The sequence below is a fragment of the Seriola dumerili genome, unplaced genomic scaffold, assembly GCF_002260705.1.
Source record: "Seriola dumerili isolate Sdu_G_001 unplaced genomic scaffold, Sdu_1.0 BDQW01000513.1, whole genome shotgun sequence".
Classification (NCBI taxonomy): domain Eukaryota; kingdom Metazoa; phylum Chordata; class Actinopteri; order Carangiformes; family Carangidae; genus Seriola; species Seriola dumerili.
In genome coordinates, this window is record NW_019174768.1 from 937,437 (window position 1) to 958,623 (window position 21,187).

General features: G+C 42.7%; 2 protein-coding genes across 2 annotated transcripts; one reads left to right on the plus strand and one right to left on the minus strand.

Annotated features, from left to right (window-relative positions):
• The first annotated feature begins 104 nt into the window (after positions 1-104).
• rgn (regucalcin) lies at positions 105-5,790 on the plus strand. Its single transcript, XM_022764049.1, has 8 exons — positions 105-177; positions 1,408-1,632; positions 1,745-1,927; positions 2,053-2,153; positions 3,923-4,037; positions 4,180-4,311; positions 4,765-4,919; positions 5,029-5,790. Exons 2-8 carry the CDS (start codon positions 1,470-1,472, stop codon positions 5,077-5,079), a joined length of 900 nt encoding a protein of 299 aa, XP_022619770.1. The 5' UTR covers positions 105-177; positions 1,408-1,469; the 3' UTR covers positions 5,080-5,790.
• Positions 5,791-5,993: 203 nt separating this feature from the next.
• Positions 5,994-20,913, minus strand: LOC111235541 (formin-like protein 2). The gene is given in 28 exon segments (XM_022764010.1): positions 5,994-7,972; positions 8,075-8,198; positions 8,410-8,505; positions 8,584-8,685; positions 9,769-9,929; positions 10,007-10,136; positions 10,279-10,359; positions 10,517-10,585; positions 11,186-11,420; positions 11,839-12,041; positions 12,131-12,255; positions 13,287-13,349; positions 13,352-13,453; positions 13,598-13,701; positions 14,479-14,699; positions 14,945-15,046; positions 15,230-15,379; positions 15,617-15,727; positions 16,160-16,234; positions 16,377-16,470; positions 16,600-16,676; positions 16,949-17,075; positions 17,160-17,303; positions 17,655-17,738; positions 17,925-18,001; positions 18,278-18,358; positions 18,768-18,851; positions 20,797-20,913. Coding segments are annotated over 28 exon segments (3,228 nt in total). The 3' UTR covers positions 5,994-7,883.
• Positions 20,914-21,187: the final 274 nt, after the last annotated feature.

The following is a 21,187-nucleotide window of genomic DNA, read 5'->3' on the forward strand; positions in this document are numbered from 1 at the left end:
TTTTTATTATCGATTATAAATCAGATTGACTACATGAATTTTGCTGAGTCCACACATTAGTATGGTCGGGTGCGTTTAGTCGGGGTCGGCCGTTTGGGAGGGGCAGAGCTGTCGCTTTGTCAGCTGACGCAACGTACCAGCTGAAACTTGAATGGGGGGCGCAAGTCACTGCAGCAGGTAAGTTTTTACATTGTGTACAAATACACATTTAAAAACAAAGTAAACCTGATTTTACTGGAGAGGTCACATAGAGTTGTTCTACATGCGCTGTGAACCTATTTGAACCAAAGTTTAAGAACTGGGCCAGACTCCATTCACATATGTGTTAATTTGAAACTGTAGTGTTTTAACGGAAGTAAACGTAGTACGTTTATGTAACTGAATTGGCTGTAAGTCTCGGCATTCAGGAACATACTAAACCGCATTTAAATCACTTCTAGAGTCTTTAAAAAGCTTCTAGAGTCCTAGAAAATCAGTAGTTAGATTCCAGCACATCGGTGAAGTGCCAATTAGCAAGGCAGCAACAAAAGTGACGGTTTGTTTAATGGAGTCTGGCGAAAGAGAGAAGTGTTGAAACATTAACTAACCCGGTTAATAAACAGGTCACTAAGTTAACGTCATAAATCCATAAGTTCCAGTTGTGTAAAAGGTACAGTACACTACTACTATACAGTACTACTCTATATAACACCTATGTAGCAGTATAATATGCAGTGCACGTGTAGTACTATGATACTGCAGACTGTAAAGTGTGGTATCGTGTTCTAATAATACATGTAACAGTAGAGTTTTATAGTACGCAGTCCTACCATGTTGTACCGTGTAGTACCATGTAGTACTACAGTGTGCTGTTTATGTAAGAAAAAATGCAGTATTATAATATGTAGTAGTAAAATATTTAGTAACTAGAACATGCAGTAAATTAATATGGAGTTTGTAGTTCCTAGTGTAGTACCGTGTAATCACATAAAGTATTAGTATATTGTGTATTATAGATTGGTATGTGTAACATGCAGCATGGATGTAGTACACTCTAGTACTGGGAAGTCACATAGGGCTCATATGTTGTATATGATACGACTACTGTAGGATGCTGTGTAGTACTGTGTAGTGTACATTTTACTTCTGTGTAATAATATATGTGTTGGATTAATCTTTAGTTACATGCAGTAATGAAGTGGTATACAGTGTATTACTACAATAGCAGTACTGTGTAATCACACGTGAACCATATATTGTCTACTGCTTTATTAAGTGATGTGTGCAGTACTATAATGTGTAATAATATTTACATAGTGTATTATTATAAAGTATAGGACAGTCATAAGTACTTTACATAGAGTGGTATTTATATTACTGTAATGTTTATAGTATTTTACTATTGTATAACATGTAGTATGTTCATAGAAACAGATACAGGTGAGTGAAGGGATTCCTGCTCAGTGATTGGTCCAGACAGCCAGGTGACGATGTCATCAGTGAATGTGGAGTGTGTGGTGAAAGCGAGTGCTCTGATTGGTGAAGGGCCAGTGTGGGAGGAGTCAGAGCAGACGCTGCTGTTTGTTGACATTGCCGGGCAGAAAATCCATCGCTGGAGTCCAACGACAAATCAGATCCAGTCTGTGGAGACAGGTTGGCCAATCAGCACCCAGGAAATATTCAAGTTCATTTAATAATACAATTAAATTTTAGTTACACTTGTAATTATTTAACCTGTCTGTCTGACCTGCCTGTCTGTCCTCAGGTGACATGGTGGGCTTCGCGGTTCCTCGTAGGTCAGGTGGTTATGCAGCAGGTGTGGGACGCAGCATTGTGGCTGTCGATTGGCTGACTCAGAAATTGACATCACTGGTGGAGGTGGATGAGGACAAACCAAACAACCGACTGAATGATGGAAAGGTTGATCCGTTTGGACGTCTCCTGGCAGGTGAGTCTGTTCACCTGCGGCCTCGCTTATAAAACGTATTGTGTAATCACATTTATAATACGGTGTGCACACACCTCTGTGCATTTTTCCCTGTGTTGCCATGGTAACGGTGTGATGTGTCTCAGGTACGATGGCGAAGGAGCAGCGACCTGCTGAAGTTCAGAAACAGCAAGGGTCTCTGTTCTCTGTGACCTCTGACTTCACTGTGACCAAACACCTGAGCCAGGTATCACCTGTCTGTCTGTTTACCTGTCTCTCTCTCTCTACCCGTTGGTGGACCTACACTCATGGCCAAAAATATTGGCACCCCTGCATTTCTTTCAGATAATGCGCCATTTCTCCCAGAAAATTGTTGCAATTAAAATTGCTTTGGTATTCACATGTTTATTTCTTTTGTTTGAATTGGAACAACACAAAAAAGCAGAGAACAAAAGCCGGATTTGACATCATTCCACACAGAACTCCAAAAATGGACTGGACAAAATTATTGGCACCTTTTCAAAATTGTAAGAAATAATAGGATTTCAAGCATGTGATGCTCCTTTAATTTGTTTTTAAACTCACCTATGGCAAGTAACAGGTGCTGGCAATATAGAAATCACACTGGCAACCAGTTTAAATGGAGAAAAGTTGACTCAACCTTTGTGTTATGTGTCTGTGTGTACCACACTGAGCCTGGAGAAAAGAAAGAATAGCAAAGAATTGTCTGAGGATTTGAGAACCAAAATTGTGGAAAAGCATGGACAATTCAAGGCTACAAGTCCATCTCTAGAGATCTTAATGTTCCTGTGTCTACGGTGCGCAATGTCATCAAGAAGTTTACAACCCATGGCACTGCAGCTAACCTCCCTGGATGTGGATGGAAGAGGAAAATTGATGAAAGATTGCAATGAAGGATTGTTTGAAGGGTGGATAAAGAACCTCGATCAACTTCCAAAGAAATTCAAACTGACCTGCAGACACAGGGTACAACAGTGTCAGTTTGCACTATCCGTCACCATATGAATGAAATGGGACGCTATGGTAGGAGACCCAGGAGAACCCCACTGCTGACAAAGAGACATAAAAAAGCCAGACTAGAGTTTGCCAAAACTTACGTGAGGAAGCCTAAATCCTTCTGGGAGAACGTCCTGTGGACAGATGAGACCAAAATAGAGCTTTTTGGTAAAGCATATCATTGTTCTGTTAACAGAAAACGAAATGAGGCCTTCAAAGAAAAGAACACAGTCCCTACGGTCAAACATGGTGGAGGTTCACAGATGTTTTTGGGTTGCTTTGCTGCTTCTGGCACTGGATGCCTTAACTGTGTGCATGGCATCATGAAATCTGAAGACTACCAAAGAATTTTGGAGCGCAATGTAGGGCCCAGTGTCAGAAAGCTGGGTCTCCATCAGAGGTCATGGGTCTTCCAGCAGGACAATGACCCAGAGCACACTTCAAAAAGCACCCAAAAATGGTTTAAGACAAAGCGCTGGAGAGTTCTGAAGTGGCCAGCAATGAGTCCAGATCTAAATCCCATAGAACACCTGTGGAGAGATCTCAAAACAGCAGTTGGGAGAAGGCACCCATCAAATCTCAGAAACCTGGAGCAGTTGACAAAAGAAGAGTGGTCCAAAATTCCAGTAGAGAGGTTTCATAAACTCATTCATGGTTACAAAAAGCGTCTGATTTCAGTTATTTTTTCCAAAGTGTGTTCTACGAAATATTAAGTTGAGGGTGTCAATAATTTTGTCCAGTCCATTTTTGGAATTCTGTGTGGAATGATGTCAGATTTGGCTTTTTTTCTCTGCTTTTTTGTGTTGTTCCAATGCAAACAAAAGAAATAAACATGTGAATACCAAAGCATTTTTAATTGCAACAATTTTCTGGGAGAAATGGTGCAATATCTGAAAGAAGTGCAGGGGTGCCAATATTTTTGGCCATGACTGTATCTAATGGTTTGGACTGGTCTTTGACCTGTCTCTCTCTCTCTCCCTGTACCTGTCTATCTCTCAGGTGGACATATCTAATGGTTTGGACTGGTCTTTGGATCAGAAGACGTTTTTCTACATTGACAGTTTGTCTTTGACCGTTGATGCGTTCGACTATGACTCAAACTCTGGACGCCTTGGTAACTGTGTACTTACACTGCAGTGCATGTGTGTACTCACACATACATAGATTTATTTATATGGCATGTTGATGTCAAAACAAAATAATTAAGTCAGTGAAAAGTTAAATAACTGTTTTATGTGTGTGTTGTTGTTTCCTAGGTAACCGTCGTGTGGTGTACCGTATGGAGGAGGGGGAGGGGCTTCCTGATGGGATGACAGTTGATGCTGAAGGTCGTCTCTGGGTTGCCTGTTACAATGGAGGACGAGTCATCAACATTGACCCTGCCACTGGTTAGTTATACTAGTTATAATGGTCAGTACTGGTCACAGTAGTGATAGTGGTTGTATTGGTCCAGTCAAAGACGTTTGTTCTTGTTCAGTTCTGACTGTTGAGTTCCACCTGTTGAACACCTGCCGAGTTGTTCACACCTGCAGAGTTGTTCAGTTGGAGGTTGTCACATGACAGACGAAGACAAGAACAAACACAGATTTCCTGCAGGACCTGAGACAGAAGCTGGTCCAGGACACGGTCCTCTGAGGACAGCAGATTCCACATTGGACAGTGGGTTAAAGAGTCTTGAAATAGGATGTCTGTCAGACTGGAGATAGGTCTGTAGAGGAGGAGGTCTAACATCCATTAGCACCTGTGACCGGAATGACTCTCCAGATGTGAACAACAGGTGTGAGCGAGTTTGACTGGATAAAGTGATGATGAAGATGAAGGTACCTGTTGTTTTCTCTCAGGTGTGCGGCTGCAGACAGTCTCTCTCCCGGTGATGAAGACCACTTCCTGTTGTTTTGGAGGTCCAGACTACTCTGACCTCTATGTGACCTCAGCTAGTCTGGGCCTCGACCAATCAGAGAGTAGCCAGCAGCCACTCGCCGGACACACCTTCAGGGTGAGACCCAGTAAACCACTCACCTGTATCACCAACACACCTCTGTTCTCAGTGTCATACACCTGAGGTTGCTGACAGCCTGTCTGTGTTTGTGTGTGGTTATCTACAGGTGAGAGGACTTGGGGTCAAAGGTCGACCTTCAAACTCGTTCTCAGGGTGATCTTCAGGCCAAATCACAGCACAGATTACCTCCAGGAAGTGGCTTATTAACTGTTAGCTCACTGCAGCAATCAATAACTTCATTGATTAATCGTTTAATAATATATAGTTCAGATTAGTTGTTTTTATCTTTAAATAACTAAATGAAGAGAGAGCCAATTAGAAACAAGGAAACTGTCACATTGACATTCAACAGCCAATCAGAGTCAACCAAACTTGGTATATATGTGTCTTTGTATAATTGGTGAAAATAAATAAACGTTGAGCATCAGAGTTTTAAAGATTCATATCTCTGAGGTAAAACATGGTGACGGATGAAAGTAAAATTTTTATAATCTGCTGTTTTGTGAACGGAGCGAAAAACATGAAGTTGCTGCTAATGTAAGATGAACATTTCCTACTGCTACAGCTTCACAGTAAAAGCACTGGCACAATTTGACTTTTATTATGAATTAGTCACAAAACAAAATGTGTTTGTCAGAGAGCTTCGTGTTTATCACCATTGTTCATCAGAACTGTTTCTAAAACAACAGCGGTCTGCCCACCTGCAGCTCCTCAGCCCGGTAACTGACTCTTGTCACAGCCTCATGCCGTGTGTCTGTCTGACTATTGTTGAACACCTGCAGCCAAGGCCGGATACTGAGGATTGTGGGTAATGTAGTTTTCCTGTTATTGTGACTGTGGTGAAACGTATTAAAGTGACAGAGCATCATGTGGACAGGGTGCGTTTTATTTACACACCAAGTGCAGAATCACCACCAACAAACACTGAACAGTACGAGCTACACAGCGTTCTAGAAAATGTATGTACACTTAGAAAACTTTGTGCTGTTTCACATTTTTGTCTGAGATGAAGGTCGAAGGTATGAAATGAAGTGGTGGTGGTGGTGGTGGGGGAGGAGGGGGGGGGCAGCACGGACACATTAGTCACTGTTTTGAGTTTCAGACCGGACTGCCCTCCACACCCAAACAGGGACACCAGGAGACAGAAATACTGCAGGATGACATGACAGGTCTGTCCAGATTTGTCTTGGTTTTTTCCTACTGGTCCAGGTCTGTGCATTTTGTCCAGATGTGACAACATCTCTTATGTATTTTCCACATCTTTCCAGGTCTGTCATGGTCTCCACATTTGTCCTGGCACGACCCTCTTGCCCTGGGTAAGTCCTTATTTCTACAGTTACGTCCATGTTTTTCCATCTTTTCAGGTTTTATCCATGTTTGTCCAGATTTGCTCCTGTCAGCCAAGACTTGTCCAGGTGTCTCCAGGTCCTGTGCAGGTCTGTCTATGTCCATATAGGTTTCTCAATGTACATCCCGGTTTTTACAGGTCTGTCCTGACCAGAGCCTCACTAGCAGACTGACGTCATGTTACCACAGTGCTTGACGAGGACGTCCAGTTTACTTTCTTCAGACTCAATGTTCATGTTGGAGGTAATTCTTAACGGGGCAACAGACAAACTGGGCAACTAGGCAGTCATTTAAAAGTGTACTACAGCGCCCTCTTCAGTGTAATGCTACATTTGCAGCTCACAGCTGAACTTCAGGAAACATTTAGCACGTCAAGACCTTCTGTAGTGCGTAGTTTCATGTATGCAGGAAAATGGGTTAAATGTGTTGTGAAGCTCCTGCTGGTGTGGCTCTAGTGCAGCAGTTAGAAATGACAAGGTCAGGATCAGGTGACTGGAAAGAGGCAGAGTCACAGATAAACAGAGTTTGGGCTCTGAAGGCCAGTGTGATACTGTGATGGTGGAAGCTAACACTTTATGATAACACTGTTAATAAATCCAGCTGTTCAGAGAGCTGCCAGACTCTGTGTATCCCTGGCTCTGGTAAGGCTAGTAGATACAGTAGAACAAAGTAGAACACAATGTAGTGAAAGCAGTAGAACCCTGTACAAGAACCACTTGAAGACACAGACTAAAGGAACCCAGAACAACTACAGACCTGCTGACCCAGAACCAAGACACAGAGTGTGTTGGTTGGTGCTCTGATGCAGAACTTCAAAGTTTTTAGTCTTACAGTCTTAATCTTTTAGTCATTATTACATATGTGTCCATCTCCAACAACACCAGCTGATCAGAATGCTGCTCTACAGCGCCACCTGTGGTCACACACTCCACAGAAACCATTTAACAGCCCACAGTCAGTTTGTGGCACACTTTAAAATCCCATTTCTCCTCGCACGTCCTTTCTATAAGTGTGGAGGTTAATCATGTGTAGACAAGATTGTCTGGAATCTGGAACTACCTGACCCTTGAACCAGTTCCAGGTAGCCTGACTTTCAGTCGTACCACATGATCTTCCTTGTCAGGTGGTGTTCGACCATTGTCATCGAGTTCTGCTGAAGAAGAGGGTGTGACTTGGTTGGAGTGTTTCACTTGCTGTTGTCGTTGTGTATATGTTGATCAGAACTGAGGAGGTTTGTTTTCGTGTGCTGCTCCTCCAGCTGGCGACTTTTGCCAGTCAACAAACTTTCAGTTGCCAAATTTTTTAATGGATTTAAGTGACACAGCTTGCAGGTCGAAGTACATGCAGCACACATGAAAACAAAAATCCAAAGGTCAGAGGTCAGGTGGTGTCTGGGCATCAGTCCGTGCACAAACAAACCAATAAAATAACATACAAATCACGATGTCATCAGTTCATATCGATCGATCAGAAATGTTCAAAGTGCTAATTGGTCCCATTGATTAGAAGTGGGCATGGCCAGCTGAAGAAGACGCATCATTGTCCTCAGACATGGTCACTTAAAACGTATGGTCTCTCTCTCTCTGATGTAAGGTCTCAGGCCTTCTCTCTTTCTCAGTAGTGCTCCTCGGTGTGGGTGGGGTCACAGAAAAAACGAGAACTGCGTTTGGCTGATCGAGCCGTGAAAGGGACGGTCTTTAGAGCTGCAGGAAAAAAAAAACCCAAAAAAACAAAGAACCAATCACATGACAGACAGGGAACACTTGGTCTGATTTGTGTCTGTTTACCTGGGCTGGAGTGTTTACCTGTGATAATGTCCTCTATAGCTCCATCCTTCCCTTCATAAACATGGCGGCTGTCTTTTCCTTGTCGTCGTCTCAGCTCTGTGATCAGCTCCTGCTGCTGCCGCTTCCCCCTGTGGGAAGGAGACTGAGAGGGGGGGGGGGACTATTAAGTTCAACCTTTAAAATCACTTTACAAATTGCATTATTTTACTCATGAGCCCGTCGCGTCTGTCCCGCTTTTTACATGAATGACCTCAGCACAGTCACAGCCTTCAGACCAATCGGAGACTGTTTAGATGATGATGTGACTCTGCACCTGTGAATATTTAAACTTCAGGTGTTTCAGCAGGTCTCACCTTTGTCTCCTCCTCCTCTTGCTGCTCCTCTTGTTCCAGTTTCTCCAACAACATCTGCTCCTGACGTCTCCTCTGTTCGTTCTCCTCCTCTGCCAGCTGAACAAACGCACAACAAATGATTTGTGTTTGTTGCAGTCGCTGTGGGAAGGACTGAGATGAGTTGTGTTTACTCACCCTGTATGCTTTAATGAAGCGAACAAAGATGGGGAAGAAGACGGATGGTGGCATCGTCTTAGAGCTCTCTCCGAAAAACTTGACCACATCTTCAAACGCGTCCTAAAGTCCAAACAAAAGAAACGATCCAGTTTGTTTTACAGTGTATATAAGTTGTACAGTGTCGTTGAACACAGTCGACCAGCTGGTTGAATTAAATAGTTTTTGAATAGCAGTATTTATAATTATGGTTTACAAATTAGAAACAACTTGTGAAAAGACTTTATTGATGACAGTCTTTCTGCTGTGATTGGACAACTGTAGCAGTGATGTCATCAGCCTGAAAGATAATTTAATTATACGGCAATAAAAACATTAGTTTAGTAGACAGTGTGGATATTCTACAGATTTAATGGGTTGAAAACATTTCATACATCGCGAAACTCCTTTAGATAGTCTGTGTTGTTATTTCTATTAAATAGATTTTAAGATAAAACACTTACACAAAAGTAAAAACGCAAATATTCTGTTATTAGTTTATTATTTTAACTTTTGAAGAACCATTTAGTTTTTAAGGACTTTAAAATTGTAGTTAAAAAAAATCACAACAGAACATAAGTGTTGTTTATAATTTTTACATAATCAGGGTTCACATGTATCCTTGAAAACCTGGAAAACAGTTGACCAGTTTTCGGTCATGGAAAATGAGAGAAAAAATTAGATGTCCTGTTAAATAATTTCTCCTCTCTTATGTTTAAACGGTCGGCTAGTTTCTGGACTACAGTGTTGAACAGGCTGCTGTCAGTTCTGTTTGATGGTGTGAACGCAGCCTGATGTTACATCTCCTGCTGCAGGTTGGATGATTTAAACGCTGAAGAACGTGAGTCACTGTTGCTACTAACGAGTGTTTTTTATCAGTTTTATAGATGAACCTCTAAGCCTGATAAAAACAAGTTAATAGTCAAAGTAGTAGTTAACAGAATCAGCTGTGATCAGCTCCTGTCTGCAGTGTGTCATGATGTTCAGACAACTGTCACTGTATCACTGTGATACTGAAGGAAACTTAGAAACAGGAGGATTCTCAGTGAAGTGTTTTTATTTTACCAACCTGAATGTGTCAGTCTGGATATCAACAGGACCCTGAATGTGTGTTATCACCTGTGTGGTATGTGCATCCTCACCTGTATGATGTATGTGTGGTCTCACCTGTGCGATGCGTGCATCCTCCTGCAGTTTGCTGAGTCGTGATTCGTTCCTGCTGATGAAGTCTTTGAGCGTCGCGTTGTGTTGAACACTGAACTCTCTCCAGGTGAGTTCCATGCCACGCTGCAGCTCCTTCACATCACACAGCACGTTCTCCAGGCTCACTAAAATACACAGGTGAACAGGTAAACAGACAGGTAAGTGATGTATCTGCAGAGCTGTGATTGGCTGACAGACTCACCTGCAGCAGCCTTGTCGACGTAGTGAAGCTCGTTATAGAAGGGAGACACTGCAGGATATTTCTCTCTCACCACGTTGGCGATGTAATGAAGTAACGTCTGTTTCCTGTCAGTCGACTTCGTCTCCAGGAGCTAAAAACACACGTGTGTCTTACGTGAGTTGTGAGGACACTCACTGACATATTGAGACACAGTCAATGCCTGAGTCTGACTCGAGCTTGGTTAAGTCTCATGTCTTTGGTCGTGTGTGTGTGTGTGTATGTGTGTCTCTTACCAGGTCTAAACTCTGCAGTTTGAATCCATAGACGGCTCCTCTCTTACTGCTGTTCATGTAGTTTCCCAGAGCCAAGATGATCTACAACAAGATCAGATGCCATTTCACTCACATTAACATTATATATATTTATATAAAAATAGGATTGTATACACTGTATATTAATTTATGCTGACACATATCAGGTGATATAGATACATATTCTGAATATATACAGACATGTAAAGCTCACACTGACCTCAAGGATCTTCTTGAGCTTCTGAGACGATTTTATAGAAACTGAGGCAGCGATGATGGCGTGGAGTTGCTGGCACGAAAAAAAAACCAGGTTGCCTTGAGATAACTTATGTTGTGAATTAGCGCTATACAAATAAAAATTGACTTGAACACAGTGAGACAGGTCACTGTCAACACACCTGTCTGTCTGTCCACACATTTTTGTGACAGTGCTGTGCATGAACTAATGGATCACGTTCCTGAACAGTGAACTGAACATTTCAAAGTGAATGTAAGTGAAGTGAAATCACATCTCTCTGACTGTAATGGTGGTTGAGCCTGAAATCTAGTTTGTTTTTGAACTGCTCCTCTAGAGCTGAATTACATTTGCAAACCAATCTGTTTAGATTTCTCCTGCTTTATGACACATTGTGTCAGTGGTAAAACACATACATTGGTTTTCTTGGCTTTTAGAAGTAATCTGTGACTCTACAGTAGTGTATGGTGATGTGGTTAGGTGCTAGGTATGGATGGGTTGGAGGAAAAGAACAGTTCATCACTCATTAAAAAAACAGTAGTGTGTGTGTGTGAGAAACTAGTGCATTTTAATCAGTGTGAACTGAGCTTTGAACTAGGTGTTTGAAGTGTGACCATGCACAATGTTTTCTGTCTAAACACCTGTTTGTCTTACCGGAGTTAACATCTGGACATTGTCAGTGAAGTTGCCCATGAAAGTCATGATTGACATGCGCTGACTGAGTCTTTCGATGCGACTGAACTGCATCATGAATCGGTCTTCGTCGCTTAGGGCCTCCAAAGGTTTTCTGTCCCTTTCATATTGCCGTAGCAGCTTCACTTCAGCCTCCGTCGGCAGGAAACGCATCAGACACTCCACAAAGTCAACCCGGACTGTCCGCAGGTCAAAGCTGCACAAACAACCAGACTGCTGTTCAGTTACAGGGAATCATTTAGATCTAACACAAAACACCTTCCTATTAAAACTGTGAATGGACTCGCAGGTAATCACAGCCTGAACACACCTGTCTAATGGTCTCATCTGATGGAGTCCTGACAGTATCAGCTGCTGTATACCGGTCTGATTCTGGTTGGCAATACTGGGCAGGAGCTGGCCTGACTGCTGCTGACTGGAGCTGATTATTGATTGTTGAACTACTCACCTTTTAATCCCATGAAACTGATCAGAACTACCATACCTGGTCATGTGGTGCCGACATTCAGCTGCACTGATTCCGCTTTTACCTGCTTCTGACCACTGTACAGTTGTCTTACTGGAGATATTTGAGGTTTTACTGGTGGGAAAGTTACTGGTGCACTTTGACCTACATGTGGATGGCTCGGCAGATGACCTCTGAACCCTGGCCGGCCTTCCTCAGGGTGATGGCCAGGTTCTTGGCTCTGTTGGCCTCTAGCAGGGAAACTTTGGATGGAGCTTTCTGAGGAAGTTTCTGTCTGGACAGAGTCAAGTCCACCGCTGGACCCTGAGCCTTTGTCTTAAACAGCTCCTCAAACTCCTCCACGTCCAGGTCCTGAGAAAGAGATGGTTAATCAGAGAGACAGGTAAACAATGACACTGGTAATCAGTCCTCTGTGTCCAGCTCCTGGTTGTATGTGTTACCTGCAGGATGGCCTCGTCATCGATGTCATTGAAGACGGTCCCATTAATCTGACTTGGCTTCAGAGCGACCCAGTTCAACACCGGCATCCTGAACTTGGTCTGGATCGGCTTCTTTATCTTCACCGCTGCACGAGACAGGTGGACAGGTGAGCAGGGAGACAGGTGAGGAGAAGAGACAAGTGAGAAGGGACACTTGGAATCAGACTTATACTGGGATTAAGTAAAAGTCTGATTTGTGAATTGAATTTTCTCTGATTTATTCTTTTTCATCTTGTGTTACCTGTAACTACCTGGACAGATTAACTCTGACCTTGTGTGGCAGCTCAGGCTACAACTGATTTCAGATCTGTTTTTTCCTCTGTTTATGACAAACACATATTTGCTTCAGTTTGTGTCCTAGGAGAGTTTGTACCTGATCAACTTATTAACTTTATTTGACTTTATATGAAATCACATATGAAACCTACTTAAATCTGCTTGGCCTTTGTATAAACCTCAAACGTCACTGGTTACTGGTTGTTCCAGGTCGACAGACAGGATCAAACATTAACATGATTAACTGGAGGCTGGTGGGAAGAATTTTCCAGGTCATGGAGGAGGGGAAACAGTGACAACAGTGGTGTTCATTCATTCATTTTCTACCGCTTATCCTCTAGTAGGGTCGCGGGGGGACTGGAGCCTATCCCAGCATCCTTTCGGGCGAGAGGCGGGGTACACCCTGGACAGGTCGCCAGTCCATCGCAGGGCACACAGAGACAAACAACCATTCACTCTCACATTCATACCTATGGTCAATTTGGAGTAACCAATCAGCCTAGTCCCCATTTGCATGCCTTTGGACTGTGGGAGGAAGCCGGAGTACCCGGAGAGAACCCACACAAGCACGGGGAGAACATGCAAACTCCACACAGAAAGACCCCGCGTCCGAGCCGGGACTCGAACCCGGAACCTTCTTGCTGTGAGGCAACAGCGCTAGACAACAGTGGTGTTTAATATCAAAATGTCAGTAAACTTACAGAATAACTTGAGGGGCCCCTCTGTCAGCAAATGAGGAAAAACAACAAGTTAGTGAAACAACAACCAAATAAAATGAAAATATCTTGTCACAAATTTAATTTTATAAGATGGAGCTGGTGAAACACTAATCTGGTTTTACCTGCGAGTCCGGAGTTAAAGATTACTGTAGGGGACCCCCCTGTCCCAGGAAGAGGGGGTGCCACATGGGGGGGAGGGTCGACAGCTCACTCGTCCGACAGGGGGGAGGGGGTGGGGGAGGTGGAGGAGGAGCAGGGGGTGGAGGTGCAGGGTATGGCCCGTTGGACACTTTAAAGACAAAGAGAAGTAGAAAGAAAACAGGAATTGTTTACACCTTTGTTTCTTTTGTACTGAACATTTATCCTTCAGCTATTTTCTCTGATTAAACATCTAAATCAGATGAGTGTTATGATTGGTGGAGCTGAAACCCACCTGTGCCTGGCATTGGTGGTGGAGGAGGCGGAGGGGGTGGGGCCGGCATGCCTGGAGCTCCACCCATCCCTGGTCCCATGCTGTGATAGGCTACGGTCTCAGGGCTGCCAAAATCAATAACCGGTCAACAACAAATCACTGAGTCACTGGTTGCTGTTATATTCCCTCTGCTGTTTTTTTCGGGATGTCTGACATTTTATGATTTTGACCTAAATTACCAGAAGTTACATTTTTTTTTTCCTCTTATTTTGATTTTTTAAAGCACATATTTATAGTTAAAAGGTCTTGTTAGAATAAATATGATCTTTAAAATTGTATTACTCTTTTTTTGATTGGCAGATCTTTACAACAGTAAACACTTCTTACATGTTATTATCTGATTAAGATATGTTTTAAATCTTAACAAATTGTTTTCTGTTTATTCAACAGCATCCCATTATATTAATAATTAGTTCTGGGGTTCCTCAGGGTTCTATTATTGGCCCTTTATATTTTTCATGTATATACTAAGAAAGGTTGGTTCTAGGTTGAAGCTGCTTTAATTAATTTTTTGAAATATATTTTTGACACCTTTCAGACAAAGAAAAGCATATTGGACACATTATAACTTATAGGTTATATTGAACAGTTATTCATCCAGCACACAATGAACAACATCACTATGTCATTTATAGTGTTTATAATTACTTTAGTGGTTCCTCAGGGTTCTGTCATTGGTCCATTATAATTTAAATTTACATACTAAATTCTTTTCTTCACATCCAGCAGTTACAGATCAACATGATAATTTATGGGCAGCGGTATTTGTGTCCACCTGATGAATCTAAGTCCAATATTCTTTCTTTATCTTATGTCTCCTGTTGGGAAATATCTGGCCTTACCTGGGGGATAGGTTAGGACAAGGTGGAGGTGAGGGGGAGGCAGAGTCAGCCACCCCCCCATCCCCCTCCCCTCTCTGAGGTTGAGGAGCTCCAGGTCCTCCAGCCTGCTGGGCCTCCTGAGCCTGACGCTCTAGACGACTCTGACGCCGGATCGTCTGGTCCTTCTCTCGAACCATCCGCCGCAAGGTGTGCACCTGGGTGTTGGCACTTGCATACACCTCCTGCACAAGTAACAGGTGTTAAAGGGACAGTACACTATGTTACAGCACAGGTAACAGGTGTTAAACAGACTGTACAGGTAACAGGTGGGGTTTTAGGTAAGTATCAGCCTGACATATTGAAACATTTTTCTGATCAGATGGTGAAACAGAAATGTACATCCATCTTGTCATCAGCATCATATACAACATTTTCTGTCACCACGGTGACTAAGTGTTTGTGTGGTTTCCATGGTAACAGCACTGACCCGGAGGTTGTCCAGCTCCTTGTTGGTTTGCATCAGCTGTTTCTCCAGTTCAACGATCTTCAGCATCGCTTCGTTCTCCACATCCAAGAGACGCTCTGACATCTGTGGACAGTTGAGACAGGGACAGGTCAGTAATACACCTGTTTCTCTACCTGTCTGTCTTTACACACGACTGTCTCTAAATCTTTCTATCTGCCTGTCATTGTTCCTCCACCAGACACTCTGACATCTGAGGACAGTTGAGAGACAGACAGGTATCGGTCTGTCTTTCTTTGTCTGTCTCACCGTGCTCAAGCTCTCCTCCAGCTCCTCGACTCTCTCCAGAGCAGCAGTTTTGGTCTCAGCGTCCTCCAGCAGTGTGCCAACATCGAACACGTTGTCGAGATATGCCTGAATCTGAACCTGCAGCCTGTCACTCTCTGTGTGCTTCAGCCTCTGAGGTGAGACAGGTGAGGACAAAGGAACACATACAGGTTAAAAGTGTATGATACGCTAAATTCTTTGTGTCCAATAACCCTGAAAGTACGGAGTCAGGTTTGATTATTGTACAGAAGTCATATGATTGGCTGATAGCTGATCATGTGATCATAATTGCATTCTAGTGTGTACAGAGTCATAGAAGATATTTGCTCTTCTGTGATTGGCTGAGAGCCGATGATGTCACGGTGTTACCTCCAGGTGTTCATCCAGGTTGAGTTTGGTGAAGTCATACTGCAAATGGACTCTGAAGTTCATGTCTTCCACCGAATGAACCACAATGTTAATGAACTGCATACAGGCCACCTGCCCCGTTACCATAGCAACAGAAAAGATATAGTCCGTTAACAACCAGTTTATTAACCTGATGATGTAACTTGTTACCCACTTAAACTGCACAGGTGAGTTATGTTGGAGTAAAAAACTTAAAGGTTTGAAAGATAAAGTTAATAAGTTAAACATATATATATATATATATATATATTATAATATAAGTGAAATAAAGTGACGTTTATGTTTAAAGCTGAATCAAATGAAGTGACTTGGGAGCTTATACTTTTATTCATCATGTTAAAATAAGTTAAAAAACAAGTTTGATCATGTTGAGGATCATTATGACACTATAGCTGGTGACATGTAATGAACAGTAATGTTCACATGAACAAGTGAAGAGTTAAATTTTTAATGTTGCAGAGGAAGTTACGTAAACAGAGGTCAGATAATATGAATCCATCATACCAAAAAGTCGATGTTGTCATCTTCATTCTTAAAATGTTCCATTAACTTCTCAAAACGCATCGACTCTGAACACACCTGGAACAAATCAATCAGTCAATCAATCAATCAATCAATCAATCAATCAATCAATCAATCAATCAATCAATCAATCAATCAATCAATCAATCAATCAACCAACCAATCAACCACTACAGTACAAGGGTTAAATGTTGTTTACAGTTTTGAAGTTGTCAAAGGCCGACAGGATGATTTCGTGTCCTCCTCTGACCAAACACACTGCCGCCAACAACTCCAACACCAGAGCCTTCGTCCTGATGATGGTGTGGGGGGGTTGGTGGTTTGGATAGAGAGATGGGGGTGGGGTTGTTATTCTATACAGTTGTAGTTTGCCTTTTTATATGTAGTATTTAATACCTAGTGTCTGTAGTTGTGATACTGACCTGGGGTTCCTGTTGTTGAGGCTGAGGGCGATTTCGTTGACAGCGTGAGGATGAGACATCACCATGTTGAAACCGTACTGAGGAAGAGGAAGATCAGTGACATGTAATGACTCAGATATTCAATATGTCATGTGTTCAATCTATACTAAAGTCACTCGAGAAGATCTGTTCAGAATAAATATCTTAATTTTAACATTTTACATCATCATCGTCGTTCTCTTCAGAATCTGTGAATGAATCAACTCATCACTGGGCTAAATTCTCTGGATGGGTCTCAGATTGATTACTTCAGGATAATTAGGTCAGAGTAATTTTATTGCTGTCAAGTATAATGTTAAATGTGTGTTACCTGGTAGTTCATGATGGCTCTCAGACACATGATGCAAACATGAACGTCGTCCTTCTTGCAGACGAGTCGTGAGTTCTTCAGAGTTCGACGACTCGGTAGCGTGTTGGACCGAGTCACCAGAGTCGAACTACAAACAGAGAGAACATGGGAAGAGGTCAGAGTGAAGATTATCTGGTGAGTGTTTCTGTTTCCACATTTCTTCATTTGTTACCTGATGGAGTGTCGAGCTGCTCGGGGGACAGAGGATGATGGGGAGGGGAGGCTGCAGTCGCCATGGAGATCCTCTATGGACCGACTCCAGGGAGAGTCGATGGACGAGACCTCGCCTCCAGCCTCTGACTGCTCTCCATCAAACCTGAATGTTTACACACACATAAACATACATCAATATATATAAATATAAGATCAGAGTTATTGCATGTTGTTGTCATTTCAGTATCAAACCTACAGAAAGTGAAAGTGAGGGTTGTCGTACTAAAAGTCAAATTTATATTTTTACCAAATAACGAATAATCTGCTGCCACGTCAGTTTGAGTCTGGATTCAGTTTTCTACATTTACATGAAGATTAATCTAACCTAACTAACCCTAACCCATCAGCTGATTGATTTAACCTGAAACCTGTTCCATGTTCATAAAACACATGAACCACATCATACATGTGTTCGTCCTTTAAATGTGTTGCAGTTTTTCAAACAGAAACTTACGTGACGGCATACTGCGCGAAGGAAAGATACTCGACCAGAACGTCCAGACCTCGATTCTCCTCATTCAGGAACTCTCTGACCCACCTACACACAGAGAGGTTAGAGAGAGACAGGTTAGAGAGAGAGTGAAAGACAGGTTAGAGAGAGAGAGACAGACAGGTTAGAGAGAGACAGAAAGGTCAGGGAGAGACAGACAGGTTAGAGTGAGGCAGACGTATTAAAGAGAGAGACAGACAGGTTAGAGAGAGAGATAGGTAGTCAGAGAGATACCCGATGTGGTTTGTACGAAGAGAAATTTCGAGCTCTCTGAGTGTCTGAGTCGACTCCTGAACTCTTCTCCTGAATTTCTGCAGACAGACAGATAGAGAGAGAGAGACAGACAGGTTAATAATAGACAGACAGGTAGAAAGAGCAACAGAGATGTTAGGGAGAGAAACAGACAAGTTAGAGAGAGAGAAACTGGTTAGAGAGAGACAGAAAGGTCAGAGAGAGACAGATTAGAGATTACTGACAAACAGGTTAGAGAGAGACGCAGACAGGTTAATATCAAAAAGACAGGTAGAGAGAGAGATAGACAGGTTAATAATGGACAGGCCATCTACAAACTCCATTTCCCATCTCACCTTGCGTGTGACGGCCGGGTCGAGGAAACCTCTCAGTTTCTGGATGTAGGTATGTGGCGGGTTCTTCACCTGAAACCTCTCCTACATCAAACACACACACAGTATGTTTGAATAACATCTGATATGAAGCCCCGCCCACCAATAACACCTGTCTTACACCTATTTAACCTGTCTGCAAACACCCTGTAGCAGGTGGTCTAAAGTGTGTATACACCTGCATTAATGTTTTAGTTCTGACATTAAAACAATGTTTTTATTTACTTTATTACTTTTCATTTTAAGAGAATTTTATCCAAATTACTGAAGGCCCTCTGAGGGTCAGTGCTCCACTTCTACTTGCCTTATAGATGTAAAAGTGAAATATGCTTTAAATATAAATGAAGTGTAACTGTGTTTGTGTTGGTTTTTCTGCAGACTATCAAGGAGTAAAAGTCCAGCTTATTCAGGTAGGAACAGATTCAAACTCATTAACTTTATTAACACTACCTACCTGATCACAGATCAGCTCCCACTTCTTCTCGTTGTCATAGGAACGCAGCAAACGCACCTTATCAGGAGGCAAGTTCATTGAATTCTGAAAAACACATTGTGAGGCACATAAATACATTTTATAAAGATGTTGTGTGCATCGTAAACAAACTACATCAGCACATCCACAAAATACCTTTCCCTAATACAACCCAACAACTCAACCACCTTAACTCTAACCCAGAACAACTGTGAACCATCCACCGTGTTTCTGTGCCGACAGTTTTATTTAAGAGGGAGGACCACTCACTAAGTGTTCATGAACATCAACACTCTAACTCAGCGTAAGCAATAAGAGAAATAAAAGAAATGTCAGCAATGACCCCTTATTATCTTAAAGACTCATTAGTGTTTGGATGTGGAGTCATGGATGTCAGCAGATCATACAAACTGAACAATGACCTGAGTGGATCTGACTCTGACTTTTCTGGGCAGCAGGTGAGGTCAGGTACAGTTTTGACAGTTCTGAGAATCAGAGTTTTCAGATGAGCCCATTTGTCCATATGAGTCATTTACTTCCATCTATAAACTAATGCGCAATGTTGGAAAAGATTTGGATCGTCTCCCCTTTTCTCAGGTGCATTACTTAATTTCAAATGTATGAAATAAACTAAAAACAGCCATAAACTACTTTAGTCACTTAGATCAAGAGAACAGCCATAATGTACAAGAAAAAAACCTAATTTTGTTGCATCACATGTCAGGACCCAGCTGCATTAACAGCCTCAGCTACACTCACAGAGTGCAGAATAAAATCACTCCATACTTCTCTGTGTGGCAGGATGTCCAGATGTATTTATACATAACATATTAAATTCAGGGCAGACAGATGGTGGAGTGTCTCCTACATGTGTGCTCAATTTCACGTTGATTGTGATGTAAAAAGAAAATGTGCATGGAATCCTGTGTGTGCACGGTTTCATTCATCTTTTGTTGCGTACACATCTTTCCAGCTTGGTGCATACGATATGATTAAATATCAGTTCTACACAAGGCTTTGTACATGAGGCCCCGGGTCTGTGTGTCCGGTAACCAGTCTGTGAATGAATGGGAGGTGGAAAGCAGGACCCCTTACTGGCGTGATGTACCACACCCTGTCCACCCTCCACTTACAACATGAGGAACCCTGGTGCAATCAACTCTGGACTTCAGACAGGAGAGATGGACCTTTGACATTTTCTGAAATATTCTCCAAGTTTAACAGGTGATATCCTGAACCTCAAACCAAACTTGAAGACCACCTCCAAAGACCGGACTAATGAACATAAGTACTGTTTCAGATTATATAGTCTCTGACAGACACGAAGGAGCAGAAACCTTCCAACTGAGCAACACTCCTGTTGGCTGTGAACCTCAGCCCTGAGTCAGAGACCAGAATATCTGGAACCAAACAGATGTTATCAGACATGCAGTCAGTCCGTTTGGATCACAGAACTCAGAGGATTTCTACTGGATCTTATAGTTGATGCAGATCAGAGAGATCCTCTGTGGTTCTTTAACTCCCCCAGCTCAGATTGATGACCAGACAGACTCTGGGTACCTCCAAGAGGCTCAACACAGACCAGAAAAACTCATAAAAGCCAACCTGAAGTCCTTGAATACCAGGAGCTCTGCCGGTCTGCAGGCTCATCAGAACAGCCAGAACCAGCAGTAACACACTGGATTCATACCCAGACCAGATCTTGATTCTCAGAATCTCAGACCAATCGCAGACTGGAGACCTGGACCTGGTTTTAACCTGCTACTCTGTTGGTATTAGTATCAGTCAGTCATTTTCCCGACAGATACAGTAGAGTCCACCAAACCATGAATTCCACATGAGACCTTTAGGTACTGTGTAGACAGCTTGTATTTATCAGTCTGTATATCACATAGATTAAATCATTCATGTGCGTATATCATGTGTGTGTATCGTGTGTGTATTTGTGTTGTGTATCGTGTGTGTGTATCGTGTTGTGTATCATGTATGTGTATTTGTATTGTGTACTCACCAGTGCGATGGAGAATCTCTCCTCCAGCTCAGCTGGGTCGGGCATCGGGAGTCGAACCGGAGCTGCTCTGGACCGGATCACAGCCAGCTGGCTCTCCATGCTCTCTGCGTTACCCATCACACAGACGCACACACACTGCTAACACACACACACTGAACAGATCGAACACACCCACTTACAACAACACACTCAGCAGACACACAGCAGCAGGAACATGTGGTCGGCCATCACAGTCTGAACACAGACGGGCGGTCGAGGTGGAGAAGGCCTGTCTCTCTCTCTCTTTTCTCTCTCTCTCTTGTCTCCTTCTCCTCCTGTCTGTCTCTCTCCTCAGACGTGCCGATCGTCTCCCTCCACCTCCTGTCTCTCTGTCTCTTTGTCTCTCGTCCTC

Bases quoted from the DNA above. Each gene is read 5' to 3' on its own strand.
- rgn (XM_022764049.1), top strand. From the start codon at position 1,470: ATGTCATCAGTGAATGTGGAGTGTGTGGTGAAAGCGAGTGCTCTGATT. The intron at 1,633-1,744 runs GTTGGCCAATCA...GTCTGTCCTCAG, and splicing joins GATCCAGTCTGTGGAGACAG to GTGACATGGTGGGCTTCGCG. The intron at 2,154-3,922 runs GTATCACCTGTC...TCTATCTCTCAG, and splicing joins TGACCAAACACCTGAGCCAG to GTGGACATATCTAATGGTTT.